The 23,263-nt window shown below is 53.4% G+C and overlaps 1 protein-coding gene across 1 annotated transcript in view; it reads left to right on the forward strand.

Moving 5' to 3' along the window:
* JPH3 (junctophilin 3) overlaps window positions 1–23,263 on the forward strand; it is a 56,867-nt gene that overhangs the window by 17,836 nt on the left and 15,768 nt on the right. The window contains exon 3 of the mRNA XM_005432288.4: window positions 20,817–20,941. Within this exon, the coding sequence (XP_005432345.1) occupies window positions 20,817–20,941 (125 nt within the window). The remainder of the gene's footprint in view (window positions 1–20,816; window positions 20,942–23,263) is intronic.

Here is a 23,263-nt window from a genome sequence, read left to right on the forward strand (position 1 = left end):
CATGGTGAGACTGCGCTTGTGGGTCACAGTGTGCGGCTCACAGGTGATAGCCATCACTTAGGAGGTACTGGGTTATTTACCCCATTTCTCCCAAGCTTCTTTAATAAGCAGGATGATACCCTGGGCTCCTGGGATGCTGTTTGCCTGTATCCTCTGTCTGACTTAAAGCCAAGAGGAACCATCCCAGGCTTGGCCTGTGCTGGGAGGATTCCCAGCTATTTCTGTTCCCAAAAGAGGTTTTGAGTGGAAAAGCAGTCAAATCGCTGGCTGCAGCTGATGCTTGGGGAGGGTTTGCCCTGCCTGAGGCTCTGCTAGAAAGCAGCAGATCTGGGTGCCCAAATAATTCCTACAAGCCTCAGGAAGCTCCCACTTCTCGGGCTGGCTGTAACCATCATGGAACTGGTCAGTGATTCAGAGCAGGGACCTGATCTGGCTGAAAACCAGCGGGAGGGAGGTGGGGAAATGGGTCGTTCTAATTCTAATTTAGGTTGAAGTAGGGTCCGACTCCCAGCTCGAAGCCAGGTCCACTCGAGCACCTTTTAGGCAGCTCCCAAAATGCTCCTAGAGCTCCGTGACTTGCGGTGAGCTCCCAGGCCAGGGTGAGCCCAGAAGGAAAGCTCCTCTGTCAAATTCGGGGCTCTTTGCGTCACTTTTGGGGGGTGGTTTATTAGAGCGTGGTCATTCCTTTCTGTTTTATGAGCGAGTGCTACATATAGCAGCCAGGCTGGGGAAAAAGGGCTGGGATTAGGGGAAAAACCCAGGTACCTCCTCAGTCTCCTGTGCTGGATTAATTGTTGGGTCTCAATCATTTGTATGCGGAGTCACACTTGAAATCTTGATCTGCATGTCTGCCGATGACTTATCTGCAATATGAATGAGACTCCCAGTCCTGCTTTGGGAGCATGTATTTGGGCTTGATGACGTTTTCAAGCTGATGTTGTACCAAATTGTTGTCAAAGCTCTGGGAAAAAAAAAAAAAATCCCAACTAGATTGCCAGGTAGGAAACAGGCTGTGGAGCAGCAGAAAGACCAGATCTTTCCCTGTGATCTGGAGAGGTGAATGACTTGATACAAAGGCCTGAATTCTGGAAATGTGGAGATCTGGTCTGCCTTGGGATGCTGGGTCTGAGACCTGAGTGAGCATCCTCCGTCCCCAGGTGGTAATGGTCCTGGAAAGCCACAAGAGTGGGAGCTGGAAGAGGTTTGAGCCCCCCGTGTTGGAAATGTTTAGCGAGCTCTTGGCATATAATGTTCCACCTTCTAATTATGAGACAGAAGGGAAAAAAATAATCAAGTCAGACAGGAATGCCAGGGCATGAATACCTTCCTCCCGTGTACTGGCTGGGGTAACGTGGTCCTGAGCTCTGCTGGAGAGCGGCAGCAGTGCTGGGATGGAGGATGCAGCCCATGATCACACATGTGCATGGGGGAGGAGAAAACCTGTGGGATTTGGGGACCACTCAGAGGACCCCTTGCATCATCAGTAAAGATGCAAAGAAATAAATGAATGGGAGTGCAATGCTTCAAGCGTACTTGGTCAGAGGCTGAACCTCCTGGTCCCATCAGAAGATGCTCCATGAGCAACCTGCCATCTCCTTCCTGCAGCCCAGCTCCCTCCACCGTCTGTGCTCGGTCTTAACTAGTCTGTTCTTGAGTAGATACATGCAGAAAAGAAAGCAAGAGCTGGGAACCCAGGGCTTGTCTCTTTTTATGGCACAGCCATCGCCTGCGGTGCACAAGGGCTGCTGGTGTGTTGAAAAGCCCTTTATTGATCTGCTGCACAGCCCATCTCTCGCTGTGCGAGCCAGGGACAGGCAGGCTCCAACGTGATGCTGTGCATTAGCGCTGGGTTACCAACAGCAAATGACATCCATCCCAGGAATTTTTGCTGCCTGTGTTAATGGCTTATGCTGAAGTCCCCAAACCTATCAATGAAGATCCAAACCATTCGGCTACAGCCAGGCAGGATGGCAGGATTTAGGCTTTGCTGGAGACGTGGGGCAGGCAGGATTAGGTGGGGGTACAGGCTCAGCCCCGACGTCTTGGAGGGTGTCTTGGGTTTGCAATTTGGCTGCATGCAGGATTGGCCCAAGGAGACCTCGACATGCAAGCAGGGAGAGCTGCTTTGCCTGAAACCTGCCATCCTTCAGCTCAGCCCTTTGCAAGGGTTGTTTTTGCAGAAACAGTCCCTTAGCATGCGGAACCAGAAGAGAGCATGGTTTTACAAACCTAGAACCAGCTAGAAAGGCTTTCCTAGAATTACTCCGATTAATTTTAAAGCTTCTAAATGAATAAACATTCCCCTACAGTGCCCACACCAAATCGCATCGTCGAAATGGAAAGAAATTCACAAAACAGGCAGTGGGTGCATTAGCAGAGGGGTCCTGATGCTCGTTTTGGTGGCTTTGGGGCTCAGGGGTGCAGTATCCCCCATCTCATGCCACCGTGAGCTCTGGCTTACCAGCATCTGGGGGGTTTATAACAGCACTGGTGTGTCTCTGTGTGTGCGTGCGTGTGTGTGTGTGTATATTCTCTTCTGTCTAATAATATGGCTGAGTTCACTCTGCAGCCTTTCCCTTGGTGGGGGAAAATATGTGCCCACCCACGTATTTCATTAAATTTGTAAGAATTCAGTATTTTTGAAAACTCTACCGCTCTGTCAGATTTGGTTGGAATTGGCCAACACGTTCAAAAGTTATTAGTGTGGGAGTGATGGCATATAGATATATAAACAGCACAATCACATCAGTAAGCCCCATTTCCTGAGGAAAGTAGGCTAAAAACATAGTGTACTGAAGACAAGTAAATTGGATCCTTAAGGTTGTTTTAGTCTGAACCGAGTGCAATGTTATCGGCGACACAGAAAGGTAAGCTCATTTAAGAAATAGTTTCTAGGTTAGGTAGATGATTCTCCTAAATTTTCTTTGATGCAATTAGAAGGAAAAAACACTTTCTTTCTCCTCCTCTATCTCCCGTTCGCTGAAATACTTTGTGTGAAATCGGTGGGCGAGAAGGGCTGTGAGTCAGGTCTGAAAAACTACTGCTGATGGCAACTATCTGTTTTCAGAGGTAGCCAGGGAGGGAGCCCTTTTTCACCCCGTTTAAAATGAAGGTGCAGGGTGTCCTCGTCGTGCCCTTCTTGTATCAGCCAAGAGCCATCACTTCTTCTGGTGCTGTCCCAGAAGGATGGAGGATGCACTGGAGACACTAGAGCCCATCTCATTAGTGCTAACATTGATACCTGAAGCAAACTGTCTGTAGGCACTGGTGTGTCACGTTCGATGAAAATATAATATCCAGTTGAGAGAGGTGGGCCTTCCTGGCTTGCAGCATCCTTGGCTTCCAGCACAGCTGCTGGCCCTGGAGGACAGATGCCCAGGGAGCATCAGGGGAGCTCAGGACTGACTCCAGCTCTCAGTGATGGGTGATGGCAGTTTTAATGCTGGGCAGACAGACCTTAATTCTCTCCAGCATTTCCTTCTGCTACTACAGCTCCAGGTTTTGTAGCTAGTGGCTGGACTACTTGTGAGAGGAAGGGCCACCAGCGGCTCTAGGGTTATGAATCCCAGAGACGGGTGACATTTGGCAAGCACTCACCTCCTCTCCAGTGCAAGCTTCACGAGGTCCTGTTGTTCCGCACCTTAAAATAACAGCTCCTCGGAGGAGCCGATGCCCCAGCACCCCGGAGGGGATGCTGTTCTCAGGTTAGTCCTAAGTAATGCACTTCCAGGCGTAATTACAGCTAAGCCATTCACCAACGATGAGAAAAATATAATTAAGCTCAATAGTCTCAGGAGGAGTTGGGCCACAAATTAGCACGGTGTCATTCAACTTCAGAAAAGGAAACTGAAGAAGAAAAGAACAAGGAAGCGAATAAAGACAACCTGGCAGTGAGGACGGGTAAAGGGAAATGTTTGGACTCAGCATGGATGCTCCTTCAGGATGCTGCAGTGAGGGCAAAGCATCCATCCGCGTTTGATGTACAGTGGGGAGCAAGGAGGCAAGAAAAGCCCCGGAGAGCTGAACAGCAAAGTGCAGGAGGTTGGTTGAGCCAAACAGGTATTTTCTTCAGAAAAATGGAAATGCAGCCTGGGCAAAACCCACAGAAAAGAATAGATTCTGCAGTTCTGATCCCAAACATTTTAAGTTGCGGTAATGTCACTACCGGCAGTACACCGAGCCATAATAATGCTGCTTAATGCTCTCTCAGGCCTGTGCCTGCAGCTTTGCAATTGTACTTAGCTGCATTTGATTTAAGGTTTCTGCTGGCTTTTCTGATGCCCGGGGGAGGTGGCTGCGGGGCTCCCGCATTAGTCTTGCCCTAATCCCCGCCTCGTGTGGCTAGCGGGGCTTTCGCTGCAGATGGAGAGGGGAGAGAAGGAGGGATGCGGATTGAGGGGAACGTGGTGGCCCCAGAAGGACTGTGTGTTCCCTTCCTTGGGTCAGGATGGAGGGGATGAGCCAGCAGCAGACTGAAGCTGAAATGGTCACAGCTGAGCTGGCTGCAGGGATGGAGCTGAGTGAATGTTTCAGGGATCAGACCAAGTGTGCCGGGGCCTCTCGCCGCCTCGCCCAGCCCCTCTTTGGGCACCTCTGGGTCCAGGGAGGGTTCCTCTGCTTATGGCCCTTTGGAGAAGCACTGCCCCTTTCCTTCCCTGCTGAGGCCATGGCAGCCAGCTGGAGCTTGGGGCTTTGCAGGAGTCACCTCATCCCATTAGCTGGGGAATGATGGGGTCACTGACAGCATTACCTGGTACCCACTGGATCTCATGCAAGGAAAGCATGCACCCTCCACCCCTTCCCATTCTCTCCATCCTTTCCTTGAGGGGTGCAAAGAGACAGGCAGGAAAACACAGAGGGGATAGATGGAGGTGACTCAAAGGCTGAGATCAGCTGGGGCAGGAGGTAATTCTCTTTATGGCAGCATTTTCTTTTTCCTTCCTGCCCTCCCTCTCCCCAAACAGCCCCCGTGCAATGCAGAGGGGAGCAAAGCCCGGGTCTAGCAGCCTCCAGCAGGCTTCACCATTGACAGAGAGCTGAGCTGTGGCAGAACACGCCGCTCTCTCTCCGCCACCTCCCTCCCCTCCTCTGCCCGTGCCCAAGCTCCCGTGTGCTGACAGGGGTCAGGCGATACCGCAGCAGCAGAGATTAGGATCAGCTGTTCTTCCTCCCGTTCCTGCCTTGCTGTCAGCCGGGATGACACGGGTACCTCTGACTCGGCAAGTACACTTCCCACCTCTAGTCCAGGACACTTGAGAAACAGTGGATCCCCAGATAGCATCCTGAAGCATCACATCCTTACCCATTACCGGCTCTTGGGTGATCTGCTGTCTGCACCGTGACTGTTTAAGTCCTCCTGCAATGCCAATTTAATAACTTCCTGCTCAGACAGGATTTACAGCATTAAGCCCTTTTGTGGCTGTGTCAAAAGTCAGGACTAGCTGGCACGCTCTCACAGGGCCAGCACTGTGTGTCCCTAGCTGCCACCCCGCTGCCTGCACTGCAGTGCAGGGGTGGAAGGGCACATCTGTGCGCAGACATGAACAGGCTGGAAAATTGAGTGCCTTTCATAGGAATGATGCTTTACAAAATAATCCAACTAGAAAAACCGCAGCAGAGTCTTTTAGCTTCTAGGCGAGCAGCTCCGCACTGTTTTGCTAGCCCCTCTCCTGCCATCGCTCTCCCATCCTTCAACCATGACCACTGCTCCCAACTCTGTGGCTCCTGCTGCCTTCCCTCTCCGCCGAGCCAGATGTGAGCTAAATCGCCCCAGCTCCATGGCCCAGGTGTGCAACATGCATTCTTATAATAATTTCCAGCAGTGCTAGGACATGGTGAAATAACATGGGCAGAGCGGAGATTCTCAGCCCATTGGATTCACCATGGTCCGAGCCGGCTCTGCCCCGCTCCCTGCGCTCGTCGGGGAGGATCTCCGAAATCTGTGCAGTCCTGGCAGACAAGGCTTGTGTCACAGCAGGCATGCAGCAAAGCATGGCTGGAGAGGATGCTTTTGCTGTGGGTGAAGCAGCAGAGGGGTCTTGGGATGCAGGAGGAAGCAAAACGCCTGGTGGCGATGGGATGGGAGAGCCCTGCCAGTGCCGGAGGGTGATGTGCTGGTGCCTGCTCCATGGTCGCTTTTGCAGCAAAAAGCGAGACCAGATGGGAACGGGCAGGGATGGCACTGGCCGGCAGCGAGGCAGGAAGGACAGGAGGGTGATTCACTCCTGGCAGCCGCCACTTCCATGGGAAGGGGCTGCCCCGGAGAGCTGGGCAGGAGGTGGGGGGCAGCATGAGGGGCTAAAGGGGAGGAGGAGGAGGAGGCTGACACCGCACAGCAGCCCATCACAGCTGGGATCATCTGACTGGTTTCTAATCTGAGCCTTTTACCAGCTTAGTGCATGGGCTGAGCGGCCGGCACTGCTGTCCCGCTGCGGCTGGCCCTGCTGCAGAATCAGCCCTTCTCGGGAGGTGCTGCAGGATGATTTCAGCCCCCTGAGCCGGATTAGATCCCCCCACTGACACAATAACCTCCTGCCTGCCCTGACTGCTTGCATAGCGCAGGAAAGACAGAATGAGCTGAAGAAGAGGATGGTGAAGCCTCTTCTTCATGCTGATGCTTCTGGGTGGAGCAGCCCATCATCAGATGGGGAAAAAAAATGAAAAAGCCAACAACAATAAAAAGCCAGCCCCTGATTTTCCTTTCTGCTGCTTCTCCTATTCAACGAGCAGAAACTGCAGCGTTGCTTTTCTCAGCAATCTTCTGGAGGGAAGGGAGAGATCCTCCCCCAGCCTGTGCAGCTGCCTGGCAGGCGGGCTGGCTTGTAGCCCCACCGCTCCCCTCCATCCTCATCCTCTGCAGAGTGCAAGGGGACTGGTGAGGGTGCACACAAACCTGCAGCTGGGCCCAAGGGCTAGATGTGGGGGATGCAGACTGTAGCACCCCAGCCCGTTGCTGCCATGTCCCACCACCCTAAACCCCCAGCCATGTCTGTGGGAGCTGCTGCACCATGTCCCTGCCTGGTCCCACGCTGCACCCCAGCCATGCTGCACCCTGACGCTTAGGTAACAGAGGAATGTCAAGGGGAAGGTCTGGGGTCCCTCCGCTACAGCCATGCTGCCTTCCCATCTCGTGAGAGAGCCCTGCATGCTTTTTTCCTCTCCCAGCTCCCGTTTTGGGTTTCCTGGCATGTGTTCCTGCCGGCTGCGCTGCTCCCGCCCCAGCCGCCCACCCACATGCTTCTCTGCGGCAACATCCCCAACACCCCCATGCTCCTGGTCCCCTCAAAGTCCCTTCCTCCCTGGAGAGAGGCAAAAACAATATCAAGAGCACAACAGAGATGAAAATACAGAGCTGAGCAAAAATAACAAGTATACGAGCATCACTTCTCCCTGCAGCCAGAGATTGGGATGCTGGGGTGACTGGCACCACCGTGGGGGGAACGCAGTGGCCGGGCTGGGGGCTTCCAGCGCTCTTGCAGATGGTTTGAAAAGCCTCCAGCAATGAGGTTTCTGTCGCTTCTGCCACGCAGGGCAAATGACAAGCTGCCCTGGCTTCCTAATCCAGGAAATTAAAGGATTTGACCATAGACCCTGCTAAGCAAATTTCCCCCTTGAAAATCCCAGGGGGATTTAACCCATGGATTCAAACGATTATCCCTTTAAAGTTGTGACTAAGAAAGGTCCCAATTCTTCAGGGTGCTGAGCACCCTAAAATCCTGTTGTGGCAGCGATGTGGCCATGCCTTGTGCTCAGCCCACCACCCAGCGAGACCTTCTTTTCAACTTTAGCCCACCTCTGCCACCACTGTTTCAGCAGCGGGCAGCAGCCCTTTGACAGCAGGACCTCACTCCGTCATGGCCTGAATCCGCTCTGCCCTGTCCTCATGTGTCTCCCTCCAGGGAGATGACATGTTATTTGGGGACAGTTGGTTCTGGTTCAGCATCAGTAGCAGCCTATGTGGGAGACAGGCTGTGTGCACCCCAATGGGAGATGGGTGGGCTCCATGCCAGCAGCGCCAGGTCTCATTCATGGACCTGGATGGCAGAAGGGAGCACGGTACCAGGCCATATAGCTTTGCCAAATTAATTCTGCTCAATTAAAGCACATCTGGTATCCTTCCCCAAAGCCAAACCTGCTGGAGACTGTGAACCCAAGCAAGGTTGGGTCAGTGGACGCCCCACTGTTGCAGCACTACCAAAGCTAGCCGGCTGCTACAAGGCTTTTACCATCCCACACCAGGTTAACTTCAGTGAGTAGTTCCCACACCTTGCCCTGGCACAGCCACCAGCCCCCCAGAAGGTTTCAAAGGTTCATCTACTGTCTGTGCTGTTTCTTCATCCTCTTCAGGCCAGGCCAGCCAGCTTCTGCCTCTGCTGCATCCAGACCCTTCCTTCTCCAGGCCCCTCTCCCAGCCAGCCTCTCCTCACCCAGGCTCCCTGCTTCTCCCAGGGCCTCTCCTACACCCTGGGTGCTCTCCCTCCTCCCTCTGCTTCTTCTAGGTCTCTTTTCATCCAGGACTCCCCTTCCATCCCCCTCAGAGCTATTTAACTGCTTAGCAGGAACCAGCCACAGCTGCACATCATCCACGTCAGCCAACCCACCGCCCCTGAAGCCAGCCCACAGCTGTATATTATCAGTGTTAATTAACCCGCCTTCATTCCTTTACAATTCCTCTACGCTCCACCACGAAGTGTCCTTGTGAGCCTCAGTGGCTTGGTGATGCTGCCCAGAACCCTGAGCAGCACTTCCTTGGGGAAGTGCTTTCTTCCTTTATGGAGAAGAAATAGGTTTGTGGGCTCAAAGCTGGACACAGTGGTCACGGTGGCTGTCCCAGAGCCACCCTGCTGGCAGGTGGCCACGGCCGGTCCCCATCCAATACAGCAAGATCCTTGAGGGAGCTTCAAACAGCCGTGGCGGGTGGCAGCTCTTCTCAACTCTTTGGTCCTGGGGACAAACCCTCCGGGAAAGCAGTGGCAGAGGTGAGAGCCAGGGCTGAGGCACTTTTCCAAGGGGAGATGTGTGGGGCAGGGCTTGGGGGGGGGCTGGTAGCCCTCCAGCTCACCTGGATCGTGTAAATGGCCTCTCTGGGGAAGCAGGCTGCAGCCTTCTCTCCGCTGTCTGCCTGTGTCTCTGTCTCATCACCATAGCGTGGAGGTGAAACATAAATAATTAAAAGCCCAGATTCTCTCCTGGCAGAGCTGGGCTCCGAGTCCCTTCCCTTGTTGTGCTTCCGGCTGCTTAAGTGGAAATTTTCAGGGGTTTTGCCTTGGAGGCAGCACAGACCTGCAAACCCAGGGCTGCCTGCTGGCCTTGGGGCACGTCGCTCATCGGGGACCCAAAAGGGCAGGTCCCCAGCGGCAGCCTGCCATCCAGGGGGTCCCGCAGGGTGCCCGGGTCCTGCAGCGGCGAGCAGTGCCCAGCAGCTGGGCATCAAAGCCGGGCACAGGCAGGCGGCGGGACTGAGCGGGCAAACCCCACTGCAGACCCAGCAGCTCATGCACGACCCCCCATCTTGAGCAGCTTCATGAGAAGTGGGGTGCTTATTTGGGGGCACAGGCTGGTTTTTGGGCTCCTGGGTGCTCACAGGCCCCCATGTGACAGGGAGGAGAAACCCATGCAGGCAGCGGGGATGAGGAACGCGGCTCCTTTTGGGTGGGCTCTGAAGTTTGAGGCAGGCAGGAGCTGCTTGTTGCTGTGGCAACTGGGATGCTATATTATTTTTTCCCCCTCCCCAGTTGGCAGGGCTGTGTCCAGCACTCGAACCACAGAGGGGTCTGCCCACCCACATCCCTGGGGCACCCCCAGCCCCTCTCCCTCCTGCCTGCACCCACTGGGGCTGTGGAAGGTGCAGGGGACCCGGCAACATGTGCCATGGGGCCAATGCTGCTCAAAAAAAAAAAATTTCACCAAACACTCCTGTCCTCTCCATCCCTCCTGATGGGGACCGGAGTGGCAGGCACTGGTGACAGCAACCTGGCACCAGACTTATTTCTGCAGTGGTTTAGCATCTGATGTTGCTTTTAGCAGGGCCGGTGGTGGGTACTGTTTCCAGCTGAGTTTCTGTGCAAGTCTGCGTCCAGCCGAACTGCGCAGGGCTCAGCTGCAGCAGGGGGTGCTGGTACCCTGCGCGCAGCCAGGCGAGGTCCTTGCCCCCACTTGGCACCACGATGGCGTTAGGAGCATTTTTGCTCTGGGTTGGCATTTTCTCGTCGTTCCTGGGGGGTGCTGGTGTGCAGACGTGGGAGTGGGATGTGGTAGTGGGGGATGGAGATGCTGCTGCCGTGTCCCACATGTGGCAGGCTCTGACTAGCTGCTTGGGGGCCAGTTGCCCCTTCCAGCAGAAAAAGCTTCCCTGTGGTCACTGGGTCCATGCTGGCGAGGCTGAATGTGGCAAGAGGCACACAGAGCGGTGCCCATCGCCCGCATCTCACACCAGGGAATCAGCCTCCTCGCAGCTGCATGGAGCAAGACATGGATGTATTTGCTTTCCAAGCATCCACTAGGGCCCTGGTGGTCAAAATACGTTTTCCATCACTCAGAAGACTGGACCATTTTAACGTATCCCTTAGACCTCTGTCACATCGCCTGGAGAAGAGTCCTGTCTCCTATCCCATGGGGCTGGAGGTGGTGGAGAAGTCCCAGAGGGCGAGGCTGGATATCAGTCACCTCCGACAGCTGGAGAGCATCCGTCAGTGCTCCTGAGGCCGTTTCAGCTCCACGTCTTGGCTTGAGTCCAGACTGCGCTGGAACTAAAATATTAGGTTCAGTTAAACAAGCTCGTCATTGGCTCTTTTTGCGGTTTGCTCTGAACCGGGGTGGGTTTTGCTGTTGGCTGAGTAAAACGGTGCGTGGCCAGAGGCACGTCAGGGGATGTCCCTGTCCATCAGCCCATCACCACATCACCAGGGGAAAGGAGAACGGTGAGCTCTGTGCTGCGCTGCCTCTTTCAGGCTTCTGTGGCTCCAACAGCAGAACAAAAATTGCCTGGAAAGTTCATTTGCCAAATGTCTGTTTTGCTTGAGGTGACCAAAACTTGTGAAACTGCCAGAGTGTTTCAGCCAAAACCCGAACGGGGTGAAGGGTCAGGAAAGGAAAGAAGACTTCTCTTTGCAGTTCTGTTGTGTTTTGCTTCAGAATTTGGTTTGACTCGTTCATTTTTAGGCATCAAAATGAAACTGAAATTTGGCAGATCTGCTTTGCTTGTCTGCCATCACCTCCCTCACCTGGAGTTTTTCGCTTGAACTCCCCAAATTCTCTTATTCTAAGCACTTTTCCCTTGATCATAGGGAAAAGCCTCTAATGATTCCCAAAGGGCTGGGCTGTGCTGATGGCTCCTCAAAGGGATTTGAGGGCTGCTTCGCTCACCAGAGGCTCTCTCGGTTCCTTTGCCCGTGGCTTGCTTCAGTTTCTCTCTTTGCTGCATTTTTCACCTTTGGCATTGAGGTTTCTAGCCCACTCTTCATCCCATGCATGGCATCATCCAAGCGAGGAAGTCAGTGTGAAAAACGGGAAGGAACGGGCTGGTTTGGGGACCTTCTGGTGATGGAGGCCAGGCTGGGATGCTGCTGGTCCACCAAACCCTCCACCTTTTGACGTGCAGCCTGGGGCTGGACATGGCAGGAGAGGGTACCCAGTGTCCACAGCGAGCCAGGCTTTTTCTAATAGCCTTCCTCCATCCCACAAAGGTTGCTCCAAATTTGTGGCTGGACCGCAGGTGATTGTGTCCCGACCACATCTCTATCCTCCTCTCCTCGATAAATCCAGAAAGATGGGTAGTGTTGCACCAAGCCACCCATCCAGACCCACCATGGTCAAACCTCCCACCAAAAACCCGGCATTTCCCTGGCGTAATGAGCAGGGACGGGCTTGCGAGGGTTCTGTCAGTGCCGCCTTTGGAGCCAGCCTTGCCCGGAGACAGGGCGATGCAGCCGGAATGCGGGATCCAGCCTGAAGTTATTACAGTCAGCAGCATGTACAGCCAAACTCAACGCTCCACATGTCCAAGCAGGCTGAGTTATGGCTGCTTGGGGAGCTATAACTTGGCCTGTTGTGCATTTAAAAATCTCCACCCGAATGCGGCATTGATGTAGGGCTTTTCTGCTGTTCTGTTTTTGCATTTGATACAGACAGTATAGATCTGCAGTGTGCAGATGATCCAGCGCTGCCCGCGTTCCTTGGAGATTTCATGCCTTCGCTTGCTTTTGCTTGGGCTTTTTCTTCTTTTATTTTTTTACTTTTCCAAGGGTTGTTAGTGATTTCTTCCAACCTGTTTTGCCTCCTGCCTGAAAGTGGCAGGCTCGTTTGTAATGCGCTATTTTTGCACAGGGTTAGAAGAACATTTGTGGCGTGGTTGTGCCTTTGGGATGTATGCGTGGAGGGCTGTCTGCTGGCACTCCGTGGGAGCAGGGGATGAGGAGGGGGACATCAGCGTTTTCCACTTCCATTATGTACATTTTCCATTACGTACATGACAATTATCCAGTAAAATCATGGAAAACTGCCCCACTCAAAGTGTGACAGCTGGAAAGCAGGCAGCATCCCTCCTGCTCATTCCTTTCCTTTCCTTGAAGCTAGTTCTGCCCAAACCCTGCTCTGAGTGGGTTCCTGCAGGTTTTGCATCTCTGCCCATCACTTTCCAGAAAACAACAAAGCTCCCGGCATTGCTGCAATTATCTCATGCACTCCCCAGTTTATAAGAAAAGGGGAAATTCCATCCTCGGGGCTGGAGTTTGCTCTTGCTGCCTCTGTGTTGATTTGAGAGATTGCTGCACCGCTGCCCCACCTGTGATGCCAAACCTGCCTCCTTTGGCAGGCCAGGCTGGGGCAGCGGTGGGACGGTGGCACCAAAGCTGGCCTTTCTCCAGGGCAAAGCCCAGGTCCTGCGTGTGCGTCTGGGCTGGCAGGCACAAAAGCACCGGGATGGGCAGGTACTGCCTGGCCGCGTCACTCACCTGCATCCTCCGTAGCTTCGTTACAAGTGACAGATGGCAGGAGATGAGACTCCCTTTCCAGATGTTAATTATCTTGTGAGCTGTAAATAACATCTCAGGGCAGCTTGCACATCCTCTCTGGCGCAAAAGACCCATCAGCTTTACCCTTGCCAGGGGGCAACAAATTAAAAGGAAGGAAACCCACTGGGAGGGAAATGCATGGGGCTGCCTGGCTCTGCTTATTCTGCATGTCCCTTGGCCAGAGAGGAATGCTGGAAGCATCCTGGGTAACGGTGGCAGATGTGCCTTTGGATACCAGCTCCACCTGGCCCAGCCCTTTGAAGTCAATGGAGTTTGATTTTCTTGTGCCAGGCACTTTTTTTGATAAGCAACAACAGGAATAAAATAAACAAATCTGAGCAGCCCCGTGACCGGTTTGGGATGATGGCGATAAGGCAAGCTGGAGAGGATCGTGGCGTTACAACCCTTTGGCTGCGTCATCCTTCTCTGCTGGAAAAGGCCCAGCTCAGGGTCCCAGGGGATGCCTGGGGATGAGAGCAGCCGACACGATCACCGTGCAACACGCTGCTGGCTGTGGGTTGGGCCGTATTTCTCCCAGGATTTTGGGGATGTGACATTTGATTGTGGCCCATCCCTGTCCCCCAAGACACCATGACTTTGCACCACTATGTTGTGAATTCAGTTCTCCAGCAAAACTCATTTTATCTACTTAAAGGCAAGGCACAGGTTGGAAGAATGCAGCCCGGGATATTTTTTTCGCTTACTCGATTTTAAAAAATGGTATTTCAGTGAAAAATGGCAAATGACGCCTTGGTGAATTTGCTCTCCATTTGTAAGCTCCAAAATTATAAAGGTAGAGAAGAATCTGGCACAGGTGCCTGGAGCAATGAGCTAAATGGGAAGTGGCTCCATCCCCGTTTCCATGAGTTTCAGAGACCTCATGCATGCTGTGCCCCAGCTGGGCCACAGGCACCTGCTCCCCGTGAGGTCTCCCAGCTGGCTTGGGAACGGTTTCCCCTGCAACGTTACATTTCCCAGTGTAAAACCACAGGGAGGCTCAGATGTGGGCTTTTGGCCACAACATTTTCCATCCTTCTCTGTGTTTTGTTTTCTTGGGCCGTAACAAAGAAACGCATCAAGGGGTTGGAGGTTTTTTCAGGATTATAGATTTTTCTTTTTTCTCTCTTTTTTTTTTTTTTTTTTTTTTAATTCAGAACTTTTCTCTTGAAATGTGACTTTCCGAGCAATTTTTCCAGAGCCTGCAATAAGCATCCCCTCCACCCCATGCCCCCCCCCCCCCATCCCTTCCCTCTCGCTGTCTGGTGACGGGACGTGTCCCACTCCTCCTCCCAGGGCTGGTTGCTCCCCGCCAGCTCGGGCAGGGGTGGTCCAGCCTCCCACCCCCAAATCTCCATCCCGAGCTGGGAAGCCTGGCAGCGGGATGCGGGGAAGCCAGGCTTTCTCTTTGCTATGCACAGCACCCGCTTTCTGTCTGGCTGCAAAGAGCCCGAGCAGACGTTTTTGGCTGCATTACGTCATGTCAGAGGTCACATTAGCTGCTTTTTTCTCTTGATTAAGAATTCCAGCGCTGGGGGGGTGGAGGAAAAAGCAGGCGGAGGAAGCAGGCAAGGCAAATATGCTTGCGATAAGCAGGTAAATGGGAATTTATGCACAGATAGCTAATTGGTGTGTCTAATATTCCACCCCCTGAGTACCGGCACTGTATTACTGCCTTCACAAATCACTCAAAGCGAGCCTAGCGCAATAACAACCAAGCCAGGAAAGCTGTGAAAAGAGTCAAGCTGGAATTAAGAGTGGGTTTTATCGGGGCAATAAATGCCAGATAGGGAAAATAACAAACAGGTTGTTAATTGCTGCCATCTCCCCACTCCCTGAAGGAAATGTCTAGACAGAGCCTGGCCCTGGGTCGTGCCTACCCCGGCCCTTGCTGTCGGGTTATTGCGCCCGTCTTTTGGGGCCAGGGAGGTGCTGGGTGCGGGGTGCTGTGCCCGCCAAAGGCTGCTGAGCCAAAGCCTGTGCCAGGGGCGGAGGGAGGCAGGATGGGCGCTGCAGCCCTCCCCAGCTCTGCCCTAAATCAGATGCTCCCGCAGAGGTAGAAGCCAGACAGTCTGCAGCGGCTATTAATAATTCAGTCCCAATTTGTCCCATCGAGGAGAGCATGCAGACCAGCCAAGCCCGCCCTCCTTGCGGGCAGGGGTTGAGATCCTGCCCTGAGCAGGCAGAGCCTCCAGCCCTCCCTGCCGCTGGTTGCAGCTATCGATCCCCAAGGGATCGGGAGCGGGAAGCGCCTCTGCTTCGCTGCGGGATGTGGAGCGAGGGGATGGATAGCCTGGGAGAGGTTGCATCGCGCTCCCCCTCTCTCTTCGGCTCTGGGGTTTGCTTGCTGGCATCGATCACTTGGGGGCTTTTGCTTTGTGTTTCTTGGTGCATCTCAACTCGATGCCATTAGGGCCGGATCCTGCTCTCCGCTCGGCTGGTGGGAGCGTGAAATAACCCCTGGCGAGTCAACACAGCAGAGGGACTCACGCTCATGCAAGCCTGGTCTTTGCACGTGGGGAGGTCAGACCAAAAAATTCCTTCTCCACGCCTTGCCCAGCCATCCCTTCCCAGGGATAAGCGCATCCCGACGCTTCCCTGTGCAGCCCTGAGCCAGCCCCGCTGCAGCCACCGCTGCTTTTCACCAGAGCAAAGCACCCAGTTTAAATGCCCAGCAAATATTCTTTCTGAATTTTTCCTGAAGTGTTTTCTTGCAGTTTGTGTTTGTTTTCTTGCAGTTTGCCATTTGAAAAATACATGACCCGCTGTAATGGAGGGAGAGAACGTGCCTCCTGTAGGAAGATAAAGAAGCATTTTACAAAAAAAAAAAAAACCCAACAAAAAAGCTGCCTGATTACATATTGACCTGAGAGACAAAGTGAATCCGATGGAGCCAGCCTGGCCCCTGAGGAAAACTTGAGGCTGTTCATTATGTCCCAGGATGAGCTCACTGGCTGGTTAACCCCATCCTCGCCACTTGTGCGTGCCCAGAGCCAGCAGCCAGGAAGCCTTCAGTGAAGGCTGCACGTGGCAGGTTTACGTGTTTTCCATGAAAATGTGGACCACAGGGCTTTCTGCTTTTATATGGTAGGAGGTGTTCAAAAAGCTGCATGGAAGAAGGCTTTAATAATAGTTTTAATAATTTTCTTTTGATCTCAGCTTTCTCACTTCATTGCTGGACAGTTAGATTGGTCTGTCTGTCACTCCTGCCCCTCCATGCGAGCTAAGAAATGGAAAACAAGTGGGAGAAGACAGAGAACCCCGTTGTAGTTACCAGGGGCTTGGGGTTTTTGAGCTCCCTTGCAGGAGGGTTGATTTGTAGGTGTACAGGCAATACAGGAAAGATTAAGACCTAATAGTCCTGTTGAAATCAGCTCGGTACTGAGCAAAGGGTTTAGGGCTCGTTGCAGCCCGGTGCGCGCTCCTGTTGAGGAGCTGGGGCTCCCTGGAGAGCTCAGGAGAGGTTTCCATCCGCTCTCAGCATGGGACGGAGGAACGCTGGGGATCTCCATCCCTACAGCAGGATCTCGACAATAAAGCAGCAGTTTCATTCTTCCCTGTCCAGTCCCACTGAGGAGAGGATCCCTTGGCCGAGCTCTGAGTTCCTGGGGGCACCAGAGAAGCCAGGAGTTTGCCTGCAAAAGAACAGAAATTCCCCAGCAAGAGCTGCCACGCGAATTTTGGAAAACAGACCTTCTTTTCTAGAAATCTTGCCCATACGATGCTTTTTCGCATTTAAACCCCAAACAATGCAGATTTCCCCCTGCGTCCAGCACGTAGCTTGCCTTCGCCCCAAACACAGTCCGCTGCCTAGTTTTTTATTGAAGAAGAGCATGTTTTTCGTACAGGGGTGCAAGAAAACAAAGAACAGGGATGGCAAATCCCTCATCTGGTTCCAGCTCACCCTTTCCACGGTCACTGCGCTCAAGCAAAGCTGGATGGGGAGGACTCAGAAATGAAGCAGGTTTCTTGTGTCACCGGGTGCTCTCCCTGCAAGTGTTGGCGTTGCATTTACAACTCCCAAACAGACCTGTCTCTGTTCAGAAGTGTTTCTGGTGTTCTGTAACCTCGCTCTAATTTCCAGGGTAATTTTTAAGCAGTTTGTCCCACTTGTTCTCCTGCCAAAGCGGTGCATTAACCTAAACACCACTCGAGCCCTGCCTGGTTTTAATTTTGCTTCCTTTCTTCCTGAAACCGTCAGGTGCCACAGATTTTGCTGAGAGCTCGCCGCTCGTTGGCTAAACCGTCCCCAAGCACCGCGTTTGCAGCAGAAGCCCTTGCACTGGCTCCTCACTTAGGCAGAGCCAGGCCAGAGTCACTGTTGGCATTCCTAAAAAGCCAAGTTCTTCCTCACAAATTGGTTTATTCCAGCTTCTTACAGATTAGCTGGAGCTGATAAAGTTGGCATTATGAACCACTCACAGGTACTGTCCTTTCCCTTGTCAGTTCTGGCCAAATCACAAGAGATCTGCAAAGATTTACAGAAATCTGTTTGGTTGTGATTTTTCCTTGCCTCCTGCCAGTTCTTCTTGCCAGTTTGACCACTTGCCCGGTCATCCTCCAAGAAGAGTGAGTCAGCTTGGCAAAAAAATTAATAAATAAAATATTCCAAGCTAGTCCCAGCTTGGACTCTCTGCCCTCACCCAAACCAGACCCTCGGGTCTCAAGAGCTACAAACCACCCCCGCCATCACCCCTCTGGCTCGTCCTAGCACCATCCTTGCCGCAGCACCGGTCCCCGGTTCAGCTTGGGTGGCAAAGCGCACCAAAATGTGATTTGGAGGTGACCGTCCTCCAAAGTCCCTCTCCGGCCACCTCCGGCACCCCGGGCTGCAGCGCTCCCTCTCCCCTGTTCACCCGCCGGTGGCAGAAGGGACCAAGCCGAGCATCTTCCAGCAGGTATGCAGCTTTGAATCAACTCCAATCAAACAAGAGGGTCACTGTGCTCCTGCAAACACCACCCTTGGTCCAGTGGGCTTATTACGGGATGGAGGGCACCACGGGGGGGTAACAAAGGAGCAATGCAGGGGGATCTGTTTAATTCCTCCCGCCTCTGAGCATCCCCAGCCTCCTCCTCCAGCTGTGATGAATCCACAGGGAAGGATCCAGCCTTATTTTGACTGTGGTTTCCAGGACGGCGTCTCCGTCTAGGAAAGATTTATGGCAGCGCTTACGGCAGGAGAAGAGTGATTAGATCGGGCCCCGTCTATATGTCGTGGAGAAAGACCCGCTTTACAAGGAAATAAACTCAAGCAATTAACTGGGGAATTAAGATTTAGCGCACACTACAAGCAGCAGGCATGTATAAAGGAGACAGCTGTTAAATTTAGTACGTGACAAAGTCATGAGAACGCTAACTGGATTACTTGCATTTATTTGGGAATACTTATGTATTTTATTATGCAACATATAGATCACCATAATTCTGCTTTTCACTCTGATGGTGCCTCTCCTCCAAGAACCTTAGAGAGCATTACAAACAATTAAGCCTCCCTGCGCAGCACTCAGCGTTACACCCGCTTTGTGGGCATTGCGTATATTTAAATCAGAGATGGCTTAATTAATATGATTGATTTTTAACTCCTTCTGGGTCAAAGCCCCAAGTTGCTGCTCTTCCTGGGCTGATGTTGGAGTCCAAGGGGATGAACTAGTCCAGAAGTTGCTGGAGTGAGTTTTCCAGGGATGGAAACCCATCCGCGCCCCAGGGATGGTGGTTTTGACCCATTTTGGAGAAAAAAGGGGAGGTGGCGTACACTGGAGAGGGGAGCATGCCTTGGGTGGTGGCTGCACGTATGGGTAACCTCCCGCTCTGCAGACACCTTCGTGTGTCCCCAGACCCTTGGAAGTGGCACAAGCTGCTTTTTTGGCACTTCCAGCCTCCCTCCCTGGCAACAAGTGACAGATCATTGCCTCCACTTGCATCTCCGGGGAGGTGTATGGGGAGGCGGCGTGTAATCCTGCCTGCTGAGTTTGGTCCAGACACTCTCAGACGTTATTAATCCTTTGTATGAGGGCAGAGGGGACTGGCAGCCTGCTCTGTAAATGTGCTGCAGTATGGGAGGCACAGTCCCTCCCCTGAACAGTTTTCAGCTTGAGGAGACACTGGAGGGATAGGTGGATGGAGGATTTTCAGGAGCCGATGTCTGGACCACTAAGAAGCTCCCGTGGAAGATGCTAGCTGCTGTTTTAACAACCTCAGAGGGTCAGCAGCATAATCTTAAGCCTCGGGTAGCACCGTCCTTGGCACTGCAGTGGTTTAATTGATGCATCTGATGCCCCAGCCTTTCCCACTGACCACGTTTGTGCCAAAACCAGGAGCAATTTGCACCTCTCCCAGCAATTTGCTGCAGCTCCTGCTTGGAGCATCCCTGCTTCTCCTAAAAGAGCTGAGCTGGGATACCTGCCAGGGGATGGAGCTGTAACATGCTTGTCCACTCCTCCAACCCTGCATGAGTGTTGAGCAGAGTGAGCACTGGACCCAGGGCGGGTTAAAAACTATTTAAAACCAATTTTTGGTGGCATCGGTCAGGGAGGACCTGCGGGACCTGCAACAACATCACGGCAGCACCTCCGCCACCTTTGATAGCTCCGGGAGAACAGGTCGTGTCCCACTTCCTCGGCTACTCCAAAGCAGCAAATTTATATCAATAAAGCACTCATTAGAGGAAAGACAACTTGTCAGCGCTTCAAAACGAGTGACAGGTCGGCTCTGGGAGCAGGGACCAGGCACCTCACCCCGGCTTAAAGAGGTGACAGCACACAGACGCCCGCCCGCCCAGTTTTGTATCCACGGCTGGTGCTGCACGATGCAACGCCAGGCACATTACTGGCCCTATTTTCCATTTATAGGAGCCTGTCAGAAATGGCACTCCTCTTCGAGCAGATGTCGAAAAATTAGAGGGAATTCAGAGAGCAGCAGAAAAAAAAAATGATTAAAGGAGATGGAGGGCCTGATTTTGGAGGGAAAAGAAATCAGATGAGCTATTTATAACGCTGCCTGCACCAGAGTGGGTAGGAACAGGCTTTTTTTTTTAAAGTGCCTCGATAGCTCAGCTAAGGGGAAGGGGCAAACCAGCCTTTGAAGGATGCTCACAGAAACGCTGCAGAGGAGCTGTATAAGAGGGTGTAAATCCTGAGCAATGGGATGAAATACCATCAAACACGAGTGTCTGGGGAATCGCCGGTAATGGGTGAGTGCAGGGAACAGTCGCTCATCCAGAGTGGAAAAAAAAAAAAAAAAGCCCTGATAAAGATGTGTTAAGGGGTGGTAGAGGCGGTACCGATGGCAAGCCCCCGCTCCTACCTCTGCTCTTGGTGACAAACTGTGCTTGTATTTACATCCAGCATTTTACGCAAAACGTGGTGACGGGGGTGGAAATCTTCTCTTTTCCATCTAAAAGCAAATGTTTTTGGTTAAAAAAAACCCCACCGGCTTTAAATTCAGGTCTTCATCCCCAGAGGCTCACAGGAGATGCAGGCAGAGGTTGCTGCAGATAACTGCGGGGCTGGGGTACCCCACGGAGGGATGCGTGATGGAGGGGACCAGCCTGCTTTGGGGTGATGCTTCCCCGGGGGAACGAACCATCCTGTCCCTGTTTCCAAGTCGCCTGGGTGATTTGCAGACTGAGAAACAGTCCATGAACATGTTGTTGATGTAACATCACCCCCGACCAGCCCCAGCTCCCGGTGGCAGCTTCTCTGTCGCAGCTGAAGGGGTTTGGAGCAAAGGGGTTTCGTGGGGGGCAATTTGCCTTTGGTCTGCAGAGGGAAGCTGCCTGACATGGTCCTTGTCTCTCTGGTTGCCTTGCAGGACCTCTCACTCCAGGGCCAAGGCGGAGGCGGCTGTGACGGCGGCGCAGAAAGCTCAGGAAGAAGCACGGATCGCCAGGATCACTGCCAAAGAGTTTTCGCCTTCCTTCCAGCACAGGGAAAACGGTCAGTGCGTGCTGCTGCGCCGGCCCCGCTCCGCTCTCTGCCCCAGGCAGCCCCGCAGAGACCCCAAAACCCCCAAAATGAGCCCTGCGCGGTGTGGCCACAGCTCCCGGACCTCACCGGGACTGTTGGGGTGGGAAACTGCCCTGTAACACCAGTTTTCAGGGGTTTTAGCACAAGGCTTTCGATATTCAACACTTCCACCCTGTGCAGTCCTGTCGTTACAAGGATCTCCCCCTTTCACGGGTGTTTTCCCGTTTTTTTTTAATTCTTAGTCCTTGATGGTTGCACTGCAAAAAGGCAACCAGAGCTCTGAAAGCAAAACACGAACACAAATGATCCCAGAGGCCGTCACTGACTTTACCCCCATGGCTTTTATGGTTTATGATTTCTTTTGAATGCTTGGGCCAGCAGCGCTGGGGCAGCTCGCACTGGTGCCTGGTCCATCTCTTGGGCATTCAAATCAGTCGTGGGTCTGTGCAAAGGTTTTGGGAAACGTGCATCTGAGGTTTGCCTGCTCGCTCTCCCTCCCCTCCGTCATCTTCAACATTTCTTGCTGGTTTCTCCAAATTTCTGCTTACTGGCTCAGGCTCAGCAAAGGCTCAGGGAGGGGGAAGCCGAAGCAAAGCCCTGGTCAGGCAGGGGTCTGCAGCCCCAGGAGCGAGAGAGGTTGCTGAGAGTGGGAGTGGAAAGCTCACAGCAACAATTAACATAGTAATTAATATATGTGAATGGTTTTATTCAAAAGTTTTCCTACACTGAACCCTCGTTAGGAGGCATCTATCGTTATTTTCTCCCCCTTCCAGCTCTCTAACTGAAGATTACTCATTCGGCTTAATTGCTCCAAGGGCTGGTGCCAGTGACTCATGTCGGTGGTGCCATTCCCCAAGGTCGGGGAAAAGGGATCGTTGCATCTTTTGGACCAGCCAGCCCATGCACGAGTCCTCACTTAACCGCGGCGCGGAGGCTGCGGGGGCGGCCGGGGGCATCCCACAGCTCAGCAGTGATGAGCCAGACGGGGCTTGAGGTCTGGCTGCAGCCATGAGCCCGCCTGAGCTGGGGTGATGCACGTAGCAACCCCGTCCAGCACAGGGTCAGGTGGGGATGGGTGTTGGGGGGGAGTCGGGCATCCCCCCGGCACAGCATGCAGAGCCCCTCGTAGCCAAGCCCTGTGCAGCTCTCTGCCTGCGGGAAAAGGCACATCCCTGCTCAAACACCCCTCAGCATTTCTCCTCCTGCAGAGGTCTGGTTTGTATGTCGGAGCTTTTTCACAGGCCTGCGCAGTCCCAGGGGCTTCTTCAGCCCTGAGATATTCCTCGTCTCCATTTCCTCTTGCCAAGAGACTTTGCTGTTTTAAATCACCTCTTGAGAAGATATTTTTAGGTAATACATTTTTTACTAGTTTCTAGACAGGGACATAGTGCTTGGCTTGTGTTGGGGCTCGTGTTTCTGGTGCTCGTGTCTTCGTGGGCTGTGTGCGAGTGAAGCAGGGGGAATGGTTTTTCCACTTAGAGCGCATTAAAAAACAAACACACCATCCAGGACGTGTCAGGAAACCTGGGAGCGCCTTGGACCAAGTCAGGCAGATAACAGCTGCGAGCGGCCGTGCCACCCCACAGACCCTGTGACCTCAGGCTGCGAACGGCCTGGGGGGGGCTGCGGCAGTGATGGGGGGAGCTGCTGCCGCTCTGCACGGCGCTGTGGGTGCTGCGTGCCACCCCCCCTTGCTTAGCATCTTGGGTGCTGGATGTGACCCCCTGCACAGCACTGTGGGTGCTGGATGTGGCCCCCTTGCACAATGCTGTGGGTGCTGAGTGTGCCCACCTTGCAGAGTGTTGTGGGTGCTGGATGTGCCCCCCTTGCAGAGTGTCATGGGTGCTGAGTGTGCCCACCTTGCAGAGTGTCATGGGTGCTGGATGTGCCCCCCTTGCACAGCATCGTGGGTGCTGGATGTGCCCCCCTTGCAGAGTGTCATGGGTGCTGAGTGTGCCCACCTTGCAGAGTGTTGTGGGTGCTGGATGTGCCCCCCTTGCAGAGTGTCATGGGTGCTGAGTGTGCCCACCTTGCAGAGTGTCATGGGTGCTGGATGTGCCCCCCTTGCACAGCATCGTGGGTGCTGGATGTGCCCCCCTTGCACAGCATCGTGGGTGCTGAGTGTGCCCACCTTGCAGAGTGTTGTGGGTGCTGGATGTGCCCCCCTTGCAGAGTGTCATGGGTGCTGAGTGTGCCCACCTTGCAGAGTGTTATGGGTGCTGGATGTGCCCCCCTTGCACAGCACTGTGGGTGCTCGGTGCCGCTCACCTTCACAGCATCACGGGGGGTTTC

This window comes from Falco cherrug, chromosome 14 (assembly GCF_023634085.1).
Source record: "Falco cherrug isolate bFalChe1 chromosome 14, bFalChe1.pri, whole genome shotgun sequence".
In the NCBI taxonomy this organism is placed as follows: Eukaryota; Metazoa; Chordata; class Aves; order Falconiformes; family Falconidae; genus Falco; species Falco cherrug.